Source organism: Salmo salar, chromosome ssa01 (genome assembly GCF_905237065.1).
Source record: "Salmo salar chromosome ssa01, Ssal_v3.1, whole genome shotgun sequence".
Lineage (NCBI taxonomy): Eukaryota > Metazoa > Chordata > Actinopteri > Salmoniformes > Salmonidae > Salmo > Salmo salar.
The window spans coordinates 24,855,489-24,869,290 of record NC_059442.1 but is presented as its reverse complement, the minus strand read 5'-3'; the positions used below and the strand labels follow the sequence as shown (position 1 = coordinate 24,869,290).

The window sequence follows — 13,802 nt, the reverse complement described above, 5'->3', positions numbered from 1 at the left end:
TCTCTCTATTGCACTCCACACTACCCTTTCCCACCTGGACAAAATGGCCACCTATGTGAGAATGCTATTCATTGACTACAGCTCAGCGTTCAACACCATAGTGCCCTCAAAGCTCATCACTAAGCTAAGGACCCTGGGACTAAACACCTCCCTCTGCAACTGTATCCTGGACTTCCTGACGGGCCGCCCCCAGGTGGTAAGGGTAGGTAACACCACCTCCGCCACGCTGATCCTCAAAACGGGGGCCTCTCAGGGGTGGGTGCTCAGTCCCCTCCTGTACACTCATGACTACACGGCCAGGCACAACTCCAACACCATCATTAAGTTTTCTGATGACAACAGTAGGGAGGTCAGAAACCTGAACGTGTGGTGCAAGGACAACAACCTCTCCCTCAATGTGATCGAGACAAAGGAGATGATTGTGAACTACAGGAAAAGGACAGAGCATGCCCCCATTCTCATTGACGGGGCTGTAGTGGAGCAGGTTGAGAGCTTCAAGTTCCTTGGCGTCCACGTCACCAACAAACTAACATGTTCCAAGCACACCAAGACAGTCGTGAAGAGGGCATGACAAAACCTATTCCCCCTCAGGAGATTGAAAAGATTTGTCATGGGTCCTCAGATCCTCAAAAGGTTTTACAGCTGCACCATCGAGAGCAACCTGACGGGTTGCATCACTGTCTGATATGGCAACTGCTTGGCCTTCGACTGCAAGGCAAATCAAATTGTATTAGTCACATGCGCCAAATACAACTGGTGAAATGTTTACTTACGAGACCCTAACCGACAGAGGGTAGTGCGTACGGCCCAGTACATCCTTCCTGCCATCCAGGACCTCTATACCAGGCGGTGTCAGAGGAAGGCCCTAAAAATTGTCAATGACTCCAGCCACCCTAGTCAGACTGTTCTCTCTGCTACCGCATGGCAAGCGGTACCGGAGCACCAAGTCTAGGTCCAAGAGGCATATCTAAACAGCTTCTACCCCCACACCATAAGACTCCTGAAAAGCTAATCAAATGGCTACCCAGACTATTTGCCTTGCCCCCCCTCCCGCTACTCTCTGTTATCATCTATACATAGCCACTTTAATAACTCTACCTACATGTACATCATTACCTTGACACTAGTGCCCCTGTATATGCACATTAACATTGACTCTGTACCAGTACCCCTGTATATAGCCCCGCTATTGTTTTTTACTGCTGCTCTTTAATTATTTGTTATTCTTATCTCTTACTTTTTTTAAAGGTATTTTCTTAAAACTGCTTTGTTGGTTAAGGGCTTGTAAGTAAGCATTTCCCTGTAAGGTCTACACCTGTTGTATTCGTGATTTGATTCTGGGAACAGCATTTTATTTAGGATTTGAGAGCTAATGGTAAAAGAGAAAACTACATACAAAAGTGTTCATGAAAAAGCTGAGTATATAAAATGTATATTTTCCTATAACATGTGACCACCATGATGAGGCACAAACTCACTGTTTTCCCCTCTTCTGTTTCCTTCTGAAATACCAGTTTTAATAATCACAAAATAAACTAGAAAAGTAAAATAACTTGCTCTAACTTCTACCAGTTAAGACAAAGGGTATCAATAATGTACAATATATTTCCAGCAACACATATCTTTTTTAAATGCCTCAAATATGATAAAATAGGATAATAAGAATAACAAATCAATAGTTAGTTAGCCATATTGGAAGGTTTTCAGCTCCCACCATTCCAACAGTTTACATGAAGTCAGATTTGTGGATTTAATTGTAAGTCCATTATACCCTGAGTGCAGAATTGCTGACTAACAATCTAAATTCTGACAGGTTACTGCAAGGAAGACAAAAAGGCAAGTGTAGTTTTGAAGAATTTCTGCCACTTTTGCTTTCCTGAGTGGAGTCAAACTCTAATAAAAAAGCTTAGGCCTACATTACAACAACAAGGTAAAGGTCTTATCAAACAAACAGGCCTATATTTGGGGAAAATAAAACATTATACTGGTACACAAAAACCCTCCAAGGTTCACATAAAATAGAATATTGATCTGAGTTCATGCAAGGATGATGGCTTGCACCTAGGCAGCTTCCGGGGGCAGAGGTTAGGGGTCAGATGGGCTTGGTGGTGGTGTTGTAGACCAGGCGCTCCGTGTCCTCCCTGGTGTAGACCTGGGAGCCGTTGACGGGTACCCGCTGGCGCTGAGTATGCTCCTTCTTGCCCTTCATGAAGCAGTAACACAGAACTACCAGCAGTATTATGATGGCCAGGCCAAGCAGTGCAGCTATCACTATGATTCCTGAGAGATGATGGGCATAAAGAGACACACACACACCATAAGTCAATAACTATATGAAAGGATCCTGCATGTGCAGGGAAGCAAAAACTGTATAGACAGACAATCAATCATGTGCAACATTCACAGTGTTTGAGCAAAGTGAGGAGAATGTGCAGGGAAAAACACAGCTTCATCAATACAAGATCTTTGTGACCAGCTTTGACCCCCAAGTCCCTTAAACTTGATGGGGTGGAATAATTGGTTTTAAAAAGGATTATTGTCAGGGTGTCTTTTCCATGGAGTCCTGAGGGACAAAAGGCTCCATCTTGCAGAATAAAGAAGAGCTAATTACCCATATGGCCGTCAGTGTCCTGGTATTCATATCGGTTCGTTATTTCAAAGACGTCCTTTTCTGAACACATGGTAAGGATAAGAGACAAGTGAGTTGTTACACACAGCTACAGTATTGTTGATACACACAATGTAGTGGTGCTGACATAGGAACATACTTTAGCTCTGTAACATTTCATTATTATGATCTCAAAGGGTAATATAACAGTTAGGGATGCACTCTATATCGGTAAGCATATCGGAATCAGCCAATATTAGCAAAAATGCCAACATCGGCTCTATGTATAGTTTAATGCCGATATGCAAAACCGATGTCAAAGCTCACATGCATACCTGTATAACGTAGGTAGACGACGTAATGACGCATTCCTAACCTAGCCCACAATGTCTGCTGTGTGGATGTATTAAAGTTTCAAAGGAAGATGACAAAAAAGGCCAAATGCAACGTTTGTGCTGCTATTATTTCCTGAGGGGAGAAAGTGCATCACCCCCAGGCATTAAGCGACTACTTAGTACAAAAACAGAAAAAAACAAAAACGCACTTTTCCAACAACGAAACAAGTTCAAGTCGAACGCTCATTTGAATGAGTAAGAATATTTCTGCGAGATAACTCAAAGGCGAAATCCATTAACGCCAAGATAATGGAATTCATTGCCCTTGACAATAAACCGTTCTCTGTCGTGGATGTTGGCTTTCGCCGACTGGTCGAGCACCTCGAGCTCCGGTACACACTACCAAGTAGGCGCCAATCTACAGATGTTGCCCTACCGGAGTTACACAGTATTGTTGAAACGCACATCCATGAGCTACTTGCTATGGGCTACTATTAGCTTCACGATTGACATTTGGACCAGCGACGTCAGCCCCATGAGCATGCTGATTCTGTCAGCACAGTGGGTCGACGAAGATTTCGTACTGAGGAAAGCCGTATTGCATGCTCAAGAATGTGCTGGGTCACATACTGCTGCTGCCATTTCAATGGCATTTGAGAACATGTTTGAAATACCCAAGAACAAAGTACACGCTGTGCTACGTGATAATGCACGTAACATGACAAAGGCTTTGGAAGAATGCGGAGTCGCCAGTTTGCCATGCATGGCACACACGCTGCAACTGGCTGTGAACGAAGGTGTTTTGGCCCAACGCAGCATATCTGACACAGTGGAAACAGGTAGGAAGATAGTGGGTCATTTTAAACACACAGCCGACTAGGAGTTACCTGCAACAATCAGTACAAACCAGTGGACTCTCATTGAAAACATGAACACACTGCTAGCACCATTGGAACAACTGACTTGAGAAATAAGCTCATCAACTGCGTCTGCAGCAGACGTGATACTCTCTGTCATGGCATTGAAACGCTGCTCAACAAAACTGCTGACAGACCGCGGGGTTAAAACTTTCAAAAGTACTCTACTAGAGGCTGTGAACAAACGATTCAGTGGCATTCTCTCTGACCCTCTACTGTGTCGCCACCATGCTGAATGCTAGGTACAAGGACCGCTACTTCGATGCAGACAAGAAACAGGGTTTAGGTGAAATGTTACAGACACAGCTGGACAAGATGGACATGGACACAGTGACAGTGCGCACCAAGGAAGAGAGGCCACGGACAGACAGAGCTGAAACTTCACTGCTTGACATGTATGATGAAATCCTGGCTGAGACTAAACAAATGAACAACGAAACAGCACAGCAAGTGAAATAATTAGGTTTTGATTATGTTTTACTGGTAATGGGGACATACGTGGTCAGTGTGTGTGTGTGTGTTTCAACTGTACTAGAATGCTTAAAAGGCCGCTTTCTTTTTTATATCGGTATCGGGGGGTTTTTGGCTAGGAAAATATTGGATATCGGTGCATCCCTAATAACAGTGCAACAATTTTGAAAATCAGTTCAAAGTGTTGTAATGGCTAAAGCATGCAAACCTACCTGTTACTAGTTTGCAGGTACTCATACAAGCATCCTCAGTGTCAAATCTGTTCTCATTCCCGTAGCAGCCGCCATAGTTGAAACGGAAGCACTTCTGGTAGACAGGGTTGTAGTACCATTTGGTAAAACTCTCCCGACAGTTTCCTGTTTTGGGATGCTCTGTGCAGCGAACTGTGGTTGAAAGAACATGTGTGTGAGAGATCAGCGTTCGTAAGGAGAGCCAGAGTAGGGGTAGGCACCATATGTGACCAGTTAACTCAACAACAAAATCCTAGATTGATCCTGTTATTGTGAACATGTCTCAAAACAGTAAAACCCAACCTTTATGTTCATCCACAGGAATTTGCAGTAGAATCTGGAAGTTCTCATTCACTGATGAAAGGAAGAAAGCAAGAGTTAAATGGATACTTCTGGATTTTGGCAATGAAGACATTTATCTACTTCCCCAGCGTCAGATAAACTCATTGATACCATTTTTATGTCTCTGCATCCAGTATGAAGGATGTTAGAGGTAGTTTTGCAAGCCAATTGTAACTAACGTTAGCATTAACGCTAGTTACCAATTGCGCTAACGCTAATTAGCAACTTCCGTCAAACTGCTCGCAGAGAATGGTATCCACAAGTTCATCGGACTCTGGCGAAGTAGATCAAGGGCTTCATTGCCAAAATACCGAAGTATCCTTTTAAGCAACTTCACATGACAACAACTGAGCACCCCAATAGTATCACTTCATGACTGCACGTGTAATGTAAGGTCAGTGGTAAGGTAAGGCCAATGCAGTGTTGTATGTAAATTAGGGTTGGTTTGCATAGCCTGTACTCACAGTCCTCACAGTTCTCCTCATCTGAGCCGTCGCTGCACTGCTGCTCCTTGTCACACTCCAGGCCTCGGTCAAGGCAACAGCCGTTGGTGCAGGTGAACTGGCCTGACCCACAGGGTACTCCACACACCTCTAAAACACAACACCACACACAGGTGAACTGGGGACCTCTCACACCTCTAAACATAATACACAGGTGAACAGGATACTCCACACACCTCTAAACACAACACAGAGGTGAGCAGTAGAGGTGAGGTAAAAGTGACTTTTACCCGTAGATTCACCTTATAGGGTACACAAGTAATACAGGTAACTGATAAGTCTCAATAGATATGTATCCGCCAACAGATACAGCAAATATATGTATATTTGAACTATGTCAATGACTGGGGGAGGCATAGCCAAAAAGCTGGAGCTTACAAGTACAGCTACTTTCCATAGGCATACACCTGAGGACAATAAATGAAATGTAAGTCAGTCTTACCTCTAGGGGCTGGAAGTGGTCCAGTTCTACCTCTGTGAATAACTACAAGAAAGGAAACACCAATCAACCAACCAATCTTCTCCAAAAACTGTTCTCAGAAAAACAAGAGGGATCTGTATAGTACCTGACACACCATCACAGGCGTTGGCACACTCCTGGAGGGAGAGGTAGTTGTTGAGGTTCTCTCTGCAGCCCCCAAACAGGAACTCCTCACACCTCTCTGAGGCAGCATTGTAGTGCCAACGGGGGAAGGATCCGCGACAGGGACCCACCTTCTTGGGGACCATGCAGTGATCTGAAGGATGAAGTATCAGAAAGTGGGGACACTGGCGATTAGATAAAACATTGTAATAAAACAATACACACAAATGTCATGTGATTGAAATTTTATGTTGTGGTTCAGTGGTGGAAGCCCAGACAGAATCATGTGTAACACTTTTTTGGGAAAAACATTGCTTATAAACTGCTTATTACAGTGCTTATAAACTGCTTACATAATCATAGCTTCAAACAGCTCATTACTTAATGTGCAACGCTTAAAATTATTTTTACATTTTCTTAAACATAACTCATAACATAGAAGTTTATAAACATATCTTCAAATAAAAATTGTAAAAAATTGTGTAGAATATTAGAGAGCCAGTCAATATTTATTTATTTTATCTTTAATTCTGCATTGTTGGAAAAGGACCCGTAAGTAAGCATTTCACCGTTAGTCTACACCTGTAGTTTACAAAGCATGTCACAAATAAAATGGTATTTTTGATTGGACGTGATGTGTTAAATAAAAAAAGGCTAAGTAACTTTCCCTAAAGCCAGGCCTACTTCATCCACTGAAAATAAATGTGGATGGTCTGGCTTGTGAACAGACACGTGGTAAACCCAAAGAAAGCAGACATAACTGTCAGAGGAAGTGGTTTCGCTTGTGCAATGCAAAGCTGTACGCCTCATGACAAGCTAGTTGATGCATCGGGACAACTACCCTGCATTACATTACCCAGCCATTCCAACATTCCAACATGACTGAGTTAATTGAGGCATTAAGAATAACCTTAGGTACAGAACCATGTGTGTACCACAGTCAATGGAAAACGCTAATAGCCATTCACAGTACATATAGTTTGCTGAGAGGGGGTTCATGTTGTCAGGGTATCTTTAATTGTGATTCTACTAGCATTATTCATTGTAATTCATCCAGAATTAAGGCATGCAGCCATTTAGCTGTACACGTGTTGTGTGACTCACATCAGGGGTCTCTATGCATTGGCCTTTCCAGAGGAACATTCCTAACACCATTCAGTAGAGACTAGTTAATGGGTAACTGGATCAATGAATGGTTAATAGTCTCTGCTCAGTCTGAGAGACCAACATGCTCCAAATTGTATAACTGACTCAGAAATAACTTCAAAGTGTTTGAGTATCAAGAGTCTGTGTTTAGAGTACCATGACATTAAAAGGAGTTTGCTTAAGTTTGTGAAACCCAAGCTGAAACCAGACAGACAGGTTTCAAGGGGGAGGGCTGGGTGGGAAGGAAAGAGGGAGCAGAGTGAGGGAGGGAAATCACCACAGCTTTCCTGACTTCCTGTTTCTGCTGATAGCCCAGGAAAAGTGTCTATCCATTCCATACACACTCATGTAACTGGGCATGGCAGAGAAAACCCTTCCATTGTCTGATTTCTAAGTATTCCCTGTTACCCTATAATGAACAGCCAGGGAGCACTGTTGATCTACCAAGTATAAGCCAGTGTGATAATGAGTTGTCATCCTGTTATGAGCCAATACTGTCATTCTTGGAGGACATATGGGTTTTTCAGTCACTCACAGCCATGGAGTAAACAGCTACTAGGAAAAGAAGAATACTAAGCTGTTGTCTCTGGCGATTGAGCCCACATATAGATGTCCAAGCTGAGACAAATCTACTTATGAATGTGTTTTCTTAACTCTGGACATTTTGATTTCATTCTACGGGAATCAGAGGAGCTTGCCTGGACAGGTAATTTTGACAGTATTCTCATGCCATGTCACGTGGCATGAAAAGAAAATGATTATGATATCAAGTCTTGTTGTAATCAACTCAACTTAAACCAGTACAACTGATAAGAGTCATCAGCAAGCATTTGAAAGTCATAAAAATGAGTTATGAACTTAACATGCTACATACACTGAGTGCAGAAAACATTAGGAACACCTTCCTAATATTGAGTTGCACCCCCTATTGCCCCCAGAACAGCCTCAACTCGTTGGTGCATGGACTCTACAAGGTGTCAAAAGTATTCCACAAGGATGTTGACTCCACTGCATTCCACAGTTGTGTAAAGTTGGCTGGATGTCTTTTGGGTGTTGGACCATTCTTGATATACATGGGAAACTGTTGCGAGTGAAAAACCCAGGAGTGAAAAACGCAGTAGCGTTGCAATTATTGACACACTCAAACTGGTGCGCCTGGCACCTACTACCATACCTGTTCAAAGGCACTTAAATATTTTGTCTTGCCCATTCACACTCAATGGCACACATACACAATCCATGTCTCAATTGACTCAAGGCTTAAAACTCCTTCTTTAACCTGTCTCCTCCCCTTCATCTACAGTAAACTGATTGAAATGGATTTAACAAGTGACATCAATAAGGGATCAAGCGTTCACCTGGATTCACCTGGTCAGTCTATGTCATTGAAAGACTTCCTGATGTTTTGTACACTCAATGTATACTTGTAATCGGGTATTTATTTTTCACATCAAAATTCCAACTGCAGAGACAGTTCCCTCAGTTTAGAAGGAAAACATTTAAGTGATTTATATTCCTAACATTGATTCACTTGCATTATGTGTTCAGTGGCCAATATGGTCAGAAGGGCATCAGTCCTTCTCACCTCAGTGACAAAGTTTCTCATAGTATTTCCACATTGTCCCTACTCCAAACATGACAGATCACTCGAATGTTGACCAATTCAAAGATCATTGTCACTTTAGTTTGATTTCATACACAGGCAACTGTATATAAGTGCATTGAAATTCAATAAATACAGCATGTCCCTTCACCCTCAAAACAATTGTGTTAAACTGTGTAGCTAGGTGTGCTTTGCAGGTTTCACATATACTTTAGTATACTCACTCTCAGACTGCTCAGGGGTGAGCACCAGGACAGTGATCTGGGTTTGGTCGGACTGCCCACTGGAGTCTGTGACGGTCAGTTGGAACTTGTACACTCCAGACGCCAGGTTGGACACGATCACCTGATCTTTAAATGTAGTTTTCTAGGAGACAAGGAAAGAAAATGTATCAATGTTTTCTTGTGTGGCAGAATATTGAAAATAGAGAAGCTTTAATTGTGATCCTCATCCTCTGGTGTTCCCAGGGTGACCTGTTCTTCTCATGTATTTTTACACAGTGAAAGAGCAATCACGATTAACTATGATCAGGTAAACGCCCCAAACATCCCAATAAAGCCCGACCAGTGCCCCCTGATGCCCCGGTCATCGTCGCCCACCTCAATGACAGCAGAGGTGTTCCCTGACACTAGCTGCCACTGGTACGTGACATTATCGTGGTCGTCCTTGCTCTCGTTGCCATTCAGAGTTAAACTTTCCTGGGGCTGCACCACTCTGTCCGGACCTCCATTGGCCTCTGGAGGATGGTCCACTTCACCTGGAAGTTGAATACAACCTTCATCACGTTCAATACAACATATTCATACTGAAAATACATGGAGCTTTAAGATATCCCGATAGGTTAAAGATACATAGATCATATAGCTGGTTCAAATTTGACTATGCAGAATTTTTTTGAAGGGTTTTGAGTGTCAACACATTAACAACATAAGGTTCAGGAAATCTATTTGTTTGGTGGTGCTCATGCCCAATTGCTAACTACATCCTGTTGACATACAATATTCACTCAAGTCCGCAATCCATTACTTGACTCACAGCACATTACCAATCTTCCCTGTAAGAAGCTTTCTCAGCAGCAATGAGGTGATAACTGAAACCTCAGACTGTGACAAGGGGCCTTATAATGAGCCATAGAATAAGCCCTATATTGAGCCATGGCATGTGTGGGTAATGCTCTCCTCGAAGCAGGTGGTTTCATCTCCTCCTCCTTGTGATTCAAACCACAGACAGTCCAAGTGTAGTGGGTTGCTTTCTCTGCTCATAATAATATAGCTAAATGGTATGTGTGTTCATGTTACTTTAGTATGAAGTTCAATGGCAACATGAAGTTCATTGGAGACGTAATTAGTTAATTTGATGAGAGTGTCTATGTTGTGATGTGTGAGAGTGATACCTGGGTCTCCGGATTCAACCTGGACTCAGGGGTAGACATAACATAGTAAATGTAAATCCAGGACACTCCGTATTGTATGTATTAATTTGTGGATGTCCATTATCCATTTCGTATGTTTTATGAATTACAATTCGTATGACATGTTACGAAATGAAATTTGTACATGTTACAAATTGCAAAGACCATACCAAATATAACATATCATACTAATTTGAGTATCCCAGTTCCAATTCATCCCAAAGGTGTTCGATAGGGTTGAGGTCAGGGCTCTGTGCAGGCCAGTCAAGTTCCTCCACACCAATCCCCAAAAACTATTTCTGTATTGACTTCACTTTGTGCACAGGAGCATTGTCATGCTGAAAAAGGAAAGGGCCTTTTCCAAACTGTTGCCACAAAGTCGGAAGCACAGAATCGTCTAGAATGTCCTTGTATGCTGTAGCATTAAGATTTCCCTTCACTGAAAGTAAGGGGCCTAGCCTGAACCATGAAAAACAGGCCCAGACCATTATTCCTCCTCCACCAAACTTGACAGTTGGCACTACGCAGTCGGGCAGGTAGCGTTCTCCTGGCATCCGCCAAACCCATCGCGTGATTCATCACTCCAGAGAATGTTTCCACTGCTCTAGAGTCCAATGGCGGTGAGCTTTACAACACTCTAGCCGACGCTAGGCATTGTGATCTTAGGCTTGTGTGCGGCTGTTCGGCCATGGAAACCCATTTCATTAAGCTCCTCGACGTACAGTTCTTGTGCTAATGTTGCTTAAAGAGGCAGTTTGGAACTCAGTAGTGAGTGTTGCAACCGAGGAAAGACGAATTTTACACACTACAGCACTCGGCAGTCCCGTTCTGTGAGCTTGTGTGGCCTACCACTTTGCGGCTGAGTCGTTGTTGCTCCTAGATGTTTCCATTTCACAATAACAGCACTTACAGTTGACCGGGAAGCTCTAGCAGGGCAAAAAAATTTAAGAACTGACTTGTTGGAAAGGTGGCATCCTATGACGATGCCACTTTGAAAGTCACTGAGCTCTTCAGTACGGGCCATTCTACTGCCAATGTTCAAATGTTTGTCTATGGAGATTGCATGGCTGTGTGATCGATTTTATACACCTGTCAGCAACGGGTGTGGCTTAAATAGCCGAATCTACATACTTTTGGCCATGTAGTGCATCTTCTGACCTGGGGGAGATTTCTTGAGAGCCCTGACGTTTTTGGAAGCATAAGGAAACTGTCTTTCATACTAGCAAGAAATACTTTTCAAAGAACTAAAGGTTAAATTCCTAAACACCTTTTTAGGGTTAGTGTACCCACACCACCATATTTCCATGTTACTTTGTGTATTTACAGAAGACAGAGGGACCACCTGTGCTAATTTAGCACGTTAACACCTGTGTGTGTACCTGAAGGCCGCCAGAAACGTGTTGTCACAGGCTGCAACTGTGATAAAGACAGTTTAAACAGTGCAGTAAGTGAATATTTAGCATTTGTGAAATTGTGATATGAAAGTAAAGCTTTATGTTCCTTGAACCGTATCGCATTTGAGAATAGATTCACGTTTATATGGAGTATTTGGCTGTTTTGGTTGCCAGTGCCAGTCTACCTCTGAAAATAGCATGTAAGGTCCTTGGACCTTAACGTAATGGTACGCCCTTTAAAGTTGCATATTGGGCAGTCTAAGTAAGACCAGTCTGCCTGTTTTACCTGGGAGGTTTTTTGTGGCCAGATCACTTTCATACACCGCGTCTCTGATGTAGTTCAGGAATCCCTTCTTCCTGACAAATCGGCAGACGTACTTCTGCTTGTATAGACAGTCAAAGAGAAAGCATGACTTGATCATTCCGTCACCGGACCCATTCTCCATGAAAGCGACATTACAGTTGGGATCTTTGCAGCACGAGCGTATACAGTCATTGGTGCTCTCAACCTTCGGTTTAATGATGAAAGTCGCACCGTATTTCACCGAGTCATCCGTGTCGAGAACGAAATCTTCTTTGCCCTTTTCGAAATTGTCCAAACACTGTTCCCCGAATGGCTGGGCCTCCGCGCGACCCAGGAAAACAATCAAGCACACCAAAGCGCCCAATAACAATCCAATTGGGAGAGTAGTCATTCTACAAAACAGTCCAGGAAAATTATTTCCCACAAATATAGGATAATCCAACAGATGACCTGAAAACAGAGCGATATATAGTAAACTTCAAATAACATATCATGTTATGACTTGATTAAATATACATTATCATTCAAATAAATTGTCGTAACATGATCTAAATAACATACAAAACACCATGCAGGCTATCTTTATACTATACACACACACACCAATCAATTGTATACAAACGTTCAGGCCTTTTGTATATCGCAGTGTCTCTCTGTTCCTCTGATTTCAAAGGTAAGAATTACGTCAAACATACAAATAAATAATCAAAATCCAACTCTTCTGTAAAGATATAGATTCATATTTGTTCAAACAGCACTAGAAATTAACAAAAATGTGTCACCTGTAAAATCTGTATCTGTCGTCGATTATAAAGAAACGACCGAATTTCTTTACAATTCACAGGTGTGTCACTCTTTCTCTTCGGGTACCTGTTACATACAGGAAGTGAAATTCTACTCCCATCTACCCAAAGAGGTGACCGGAGGCGCAAAGCACATTGGCACTCCCATTTCGAGTTGTGTCAGAGTAGAAGACTTCATCAAACATGGGATAATGAGTTGCTTGAATCTGTAGAGTAACGTATATTTCATTGGTTATCTAAATTTCCCAATTCGTTATTATTTATAGACATTACATTACATTACATTTAAGTCATTTAGCAGATGCTCTTATCCAGAGCGACTTACAAATTGGTGCATTCACCTTATGATATCCAGTGGAACAACCACTTTACAATAGTGCATCTAAATCTTTTAAGGGGGGGTTAGAAGGATTACTTTATCCTATCCTAGGTATTCCTTAAAGAGGTGGGGTTTCAGGTGTCTCCGGAAGGTGGTGATTGACTCCGCTGTCCTGGCGTCATGAGGGAGCTTGTTCCACCATTGGGGTGCCAGAGCAGCGAACAGTTTTGACTGGGCTGAGCGGGAACTGTGCTTCCTCAGAGGTAGGGGGGCCAGCAGGCCAGAGGTGGATGAACGCAGTGCCCTTGTTTGGGTGTAGGGCCTGATCAGAGCCTGAAGGTATGGAGGTGCCGTTCCCTTGACAGCTCCGTAGGCAATCACCATGGTCTTGTAGCGGATGCGAGCTTCAACTGGAAGCCAGTGGAGAGAGCGGAGGAGCGGGGTGACGTGAGAGAACTTGGGAAGGTTGAACACCAGACGGGCTGCGGCGTTCTGGATGAGTTGTAGGGGTTCAATGGCACAGGCAGGGAGCCCAGCCAACAGCGAGTTGCAGTAATCTAGACGGGAGATGACAAGTGCCTGGATTAGGACCTGCGCCACTTCCTGTGTGAGGCAGGGTCGTACTCTGCGAATGTTGTAGAGCATGAACCTACAGGATCGGGTCACCGCCTTGATGTTAGTGGAGAACGACAGGGTGTTGTCCAGGATCACGCCAAGGTTCTTAGCACTCTGGGAGGAGGACACAAGGGAGTTCTCAACCGTGATGGCGAGATCATGGAACGGGCAGTCCTTCCCCGGGAGGAAGAGCAGCTCCGTCTTGCCGAGGTTCAGCT

General features: G+C 43.2%; 1 protein-coding gene across 1 annotated transcript; it reads right to left on the bottom strand.

Moving 5' to 3' along the window:
* Positions 1 to 1,333: 1,333 nt before the first annotated feature.
* Positions 1,334 to 12,728, bottom strand: spint1a (serine peptidase inhibitor, Kunitz type 1 a). The gene is given in 4 exon segments (NM_001141569.2): positions 1,334 to 1,704; positions 9,338 to 9,495; positions 11,830 to 12,297; positions 12,630 to 12,728. Coding segments are annotated over 3 exon segments (588 nt in total). The 5' UTR covers positions 12,239 to 12,297; positions 12,630 to 12,728; the 3' UTR covers positions 1,334 to 1,683.
* Positions 12,729 to 13,802: the final 1,074 nt, after the last annotated feature.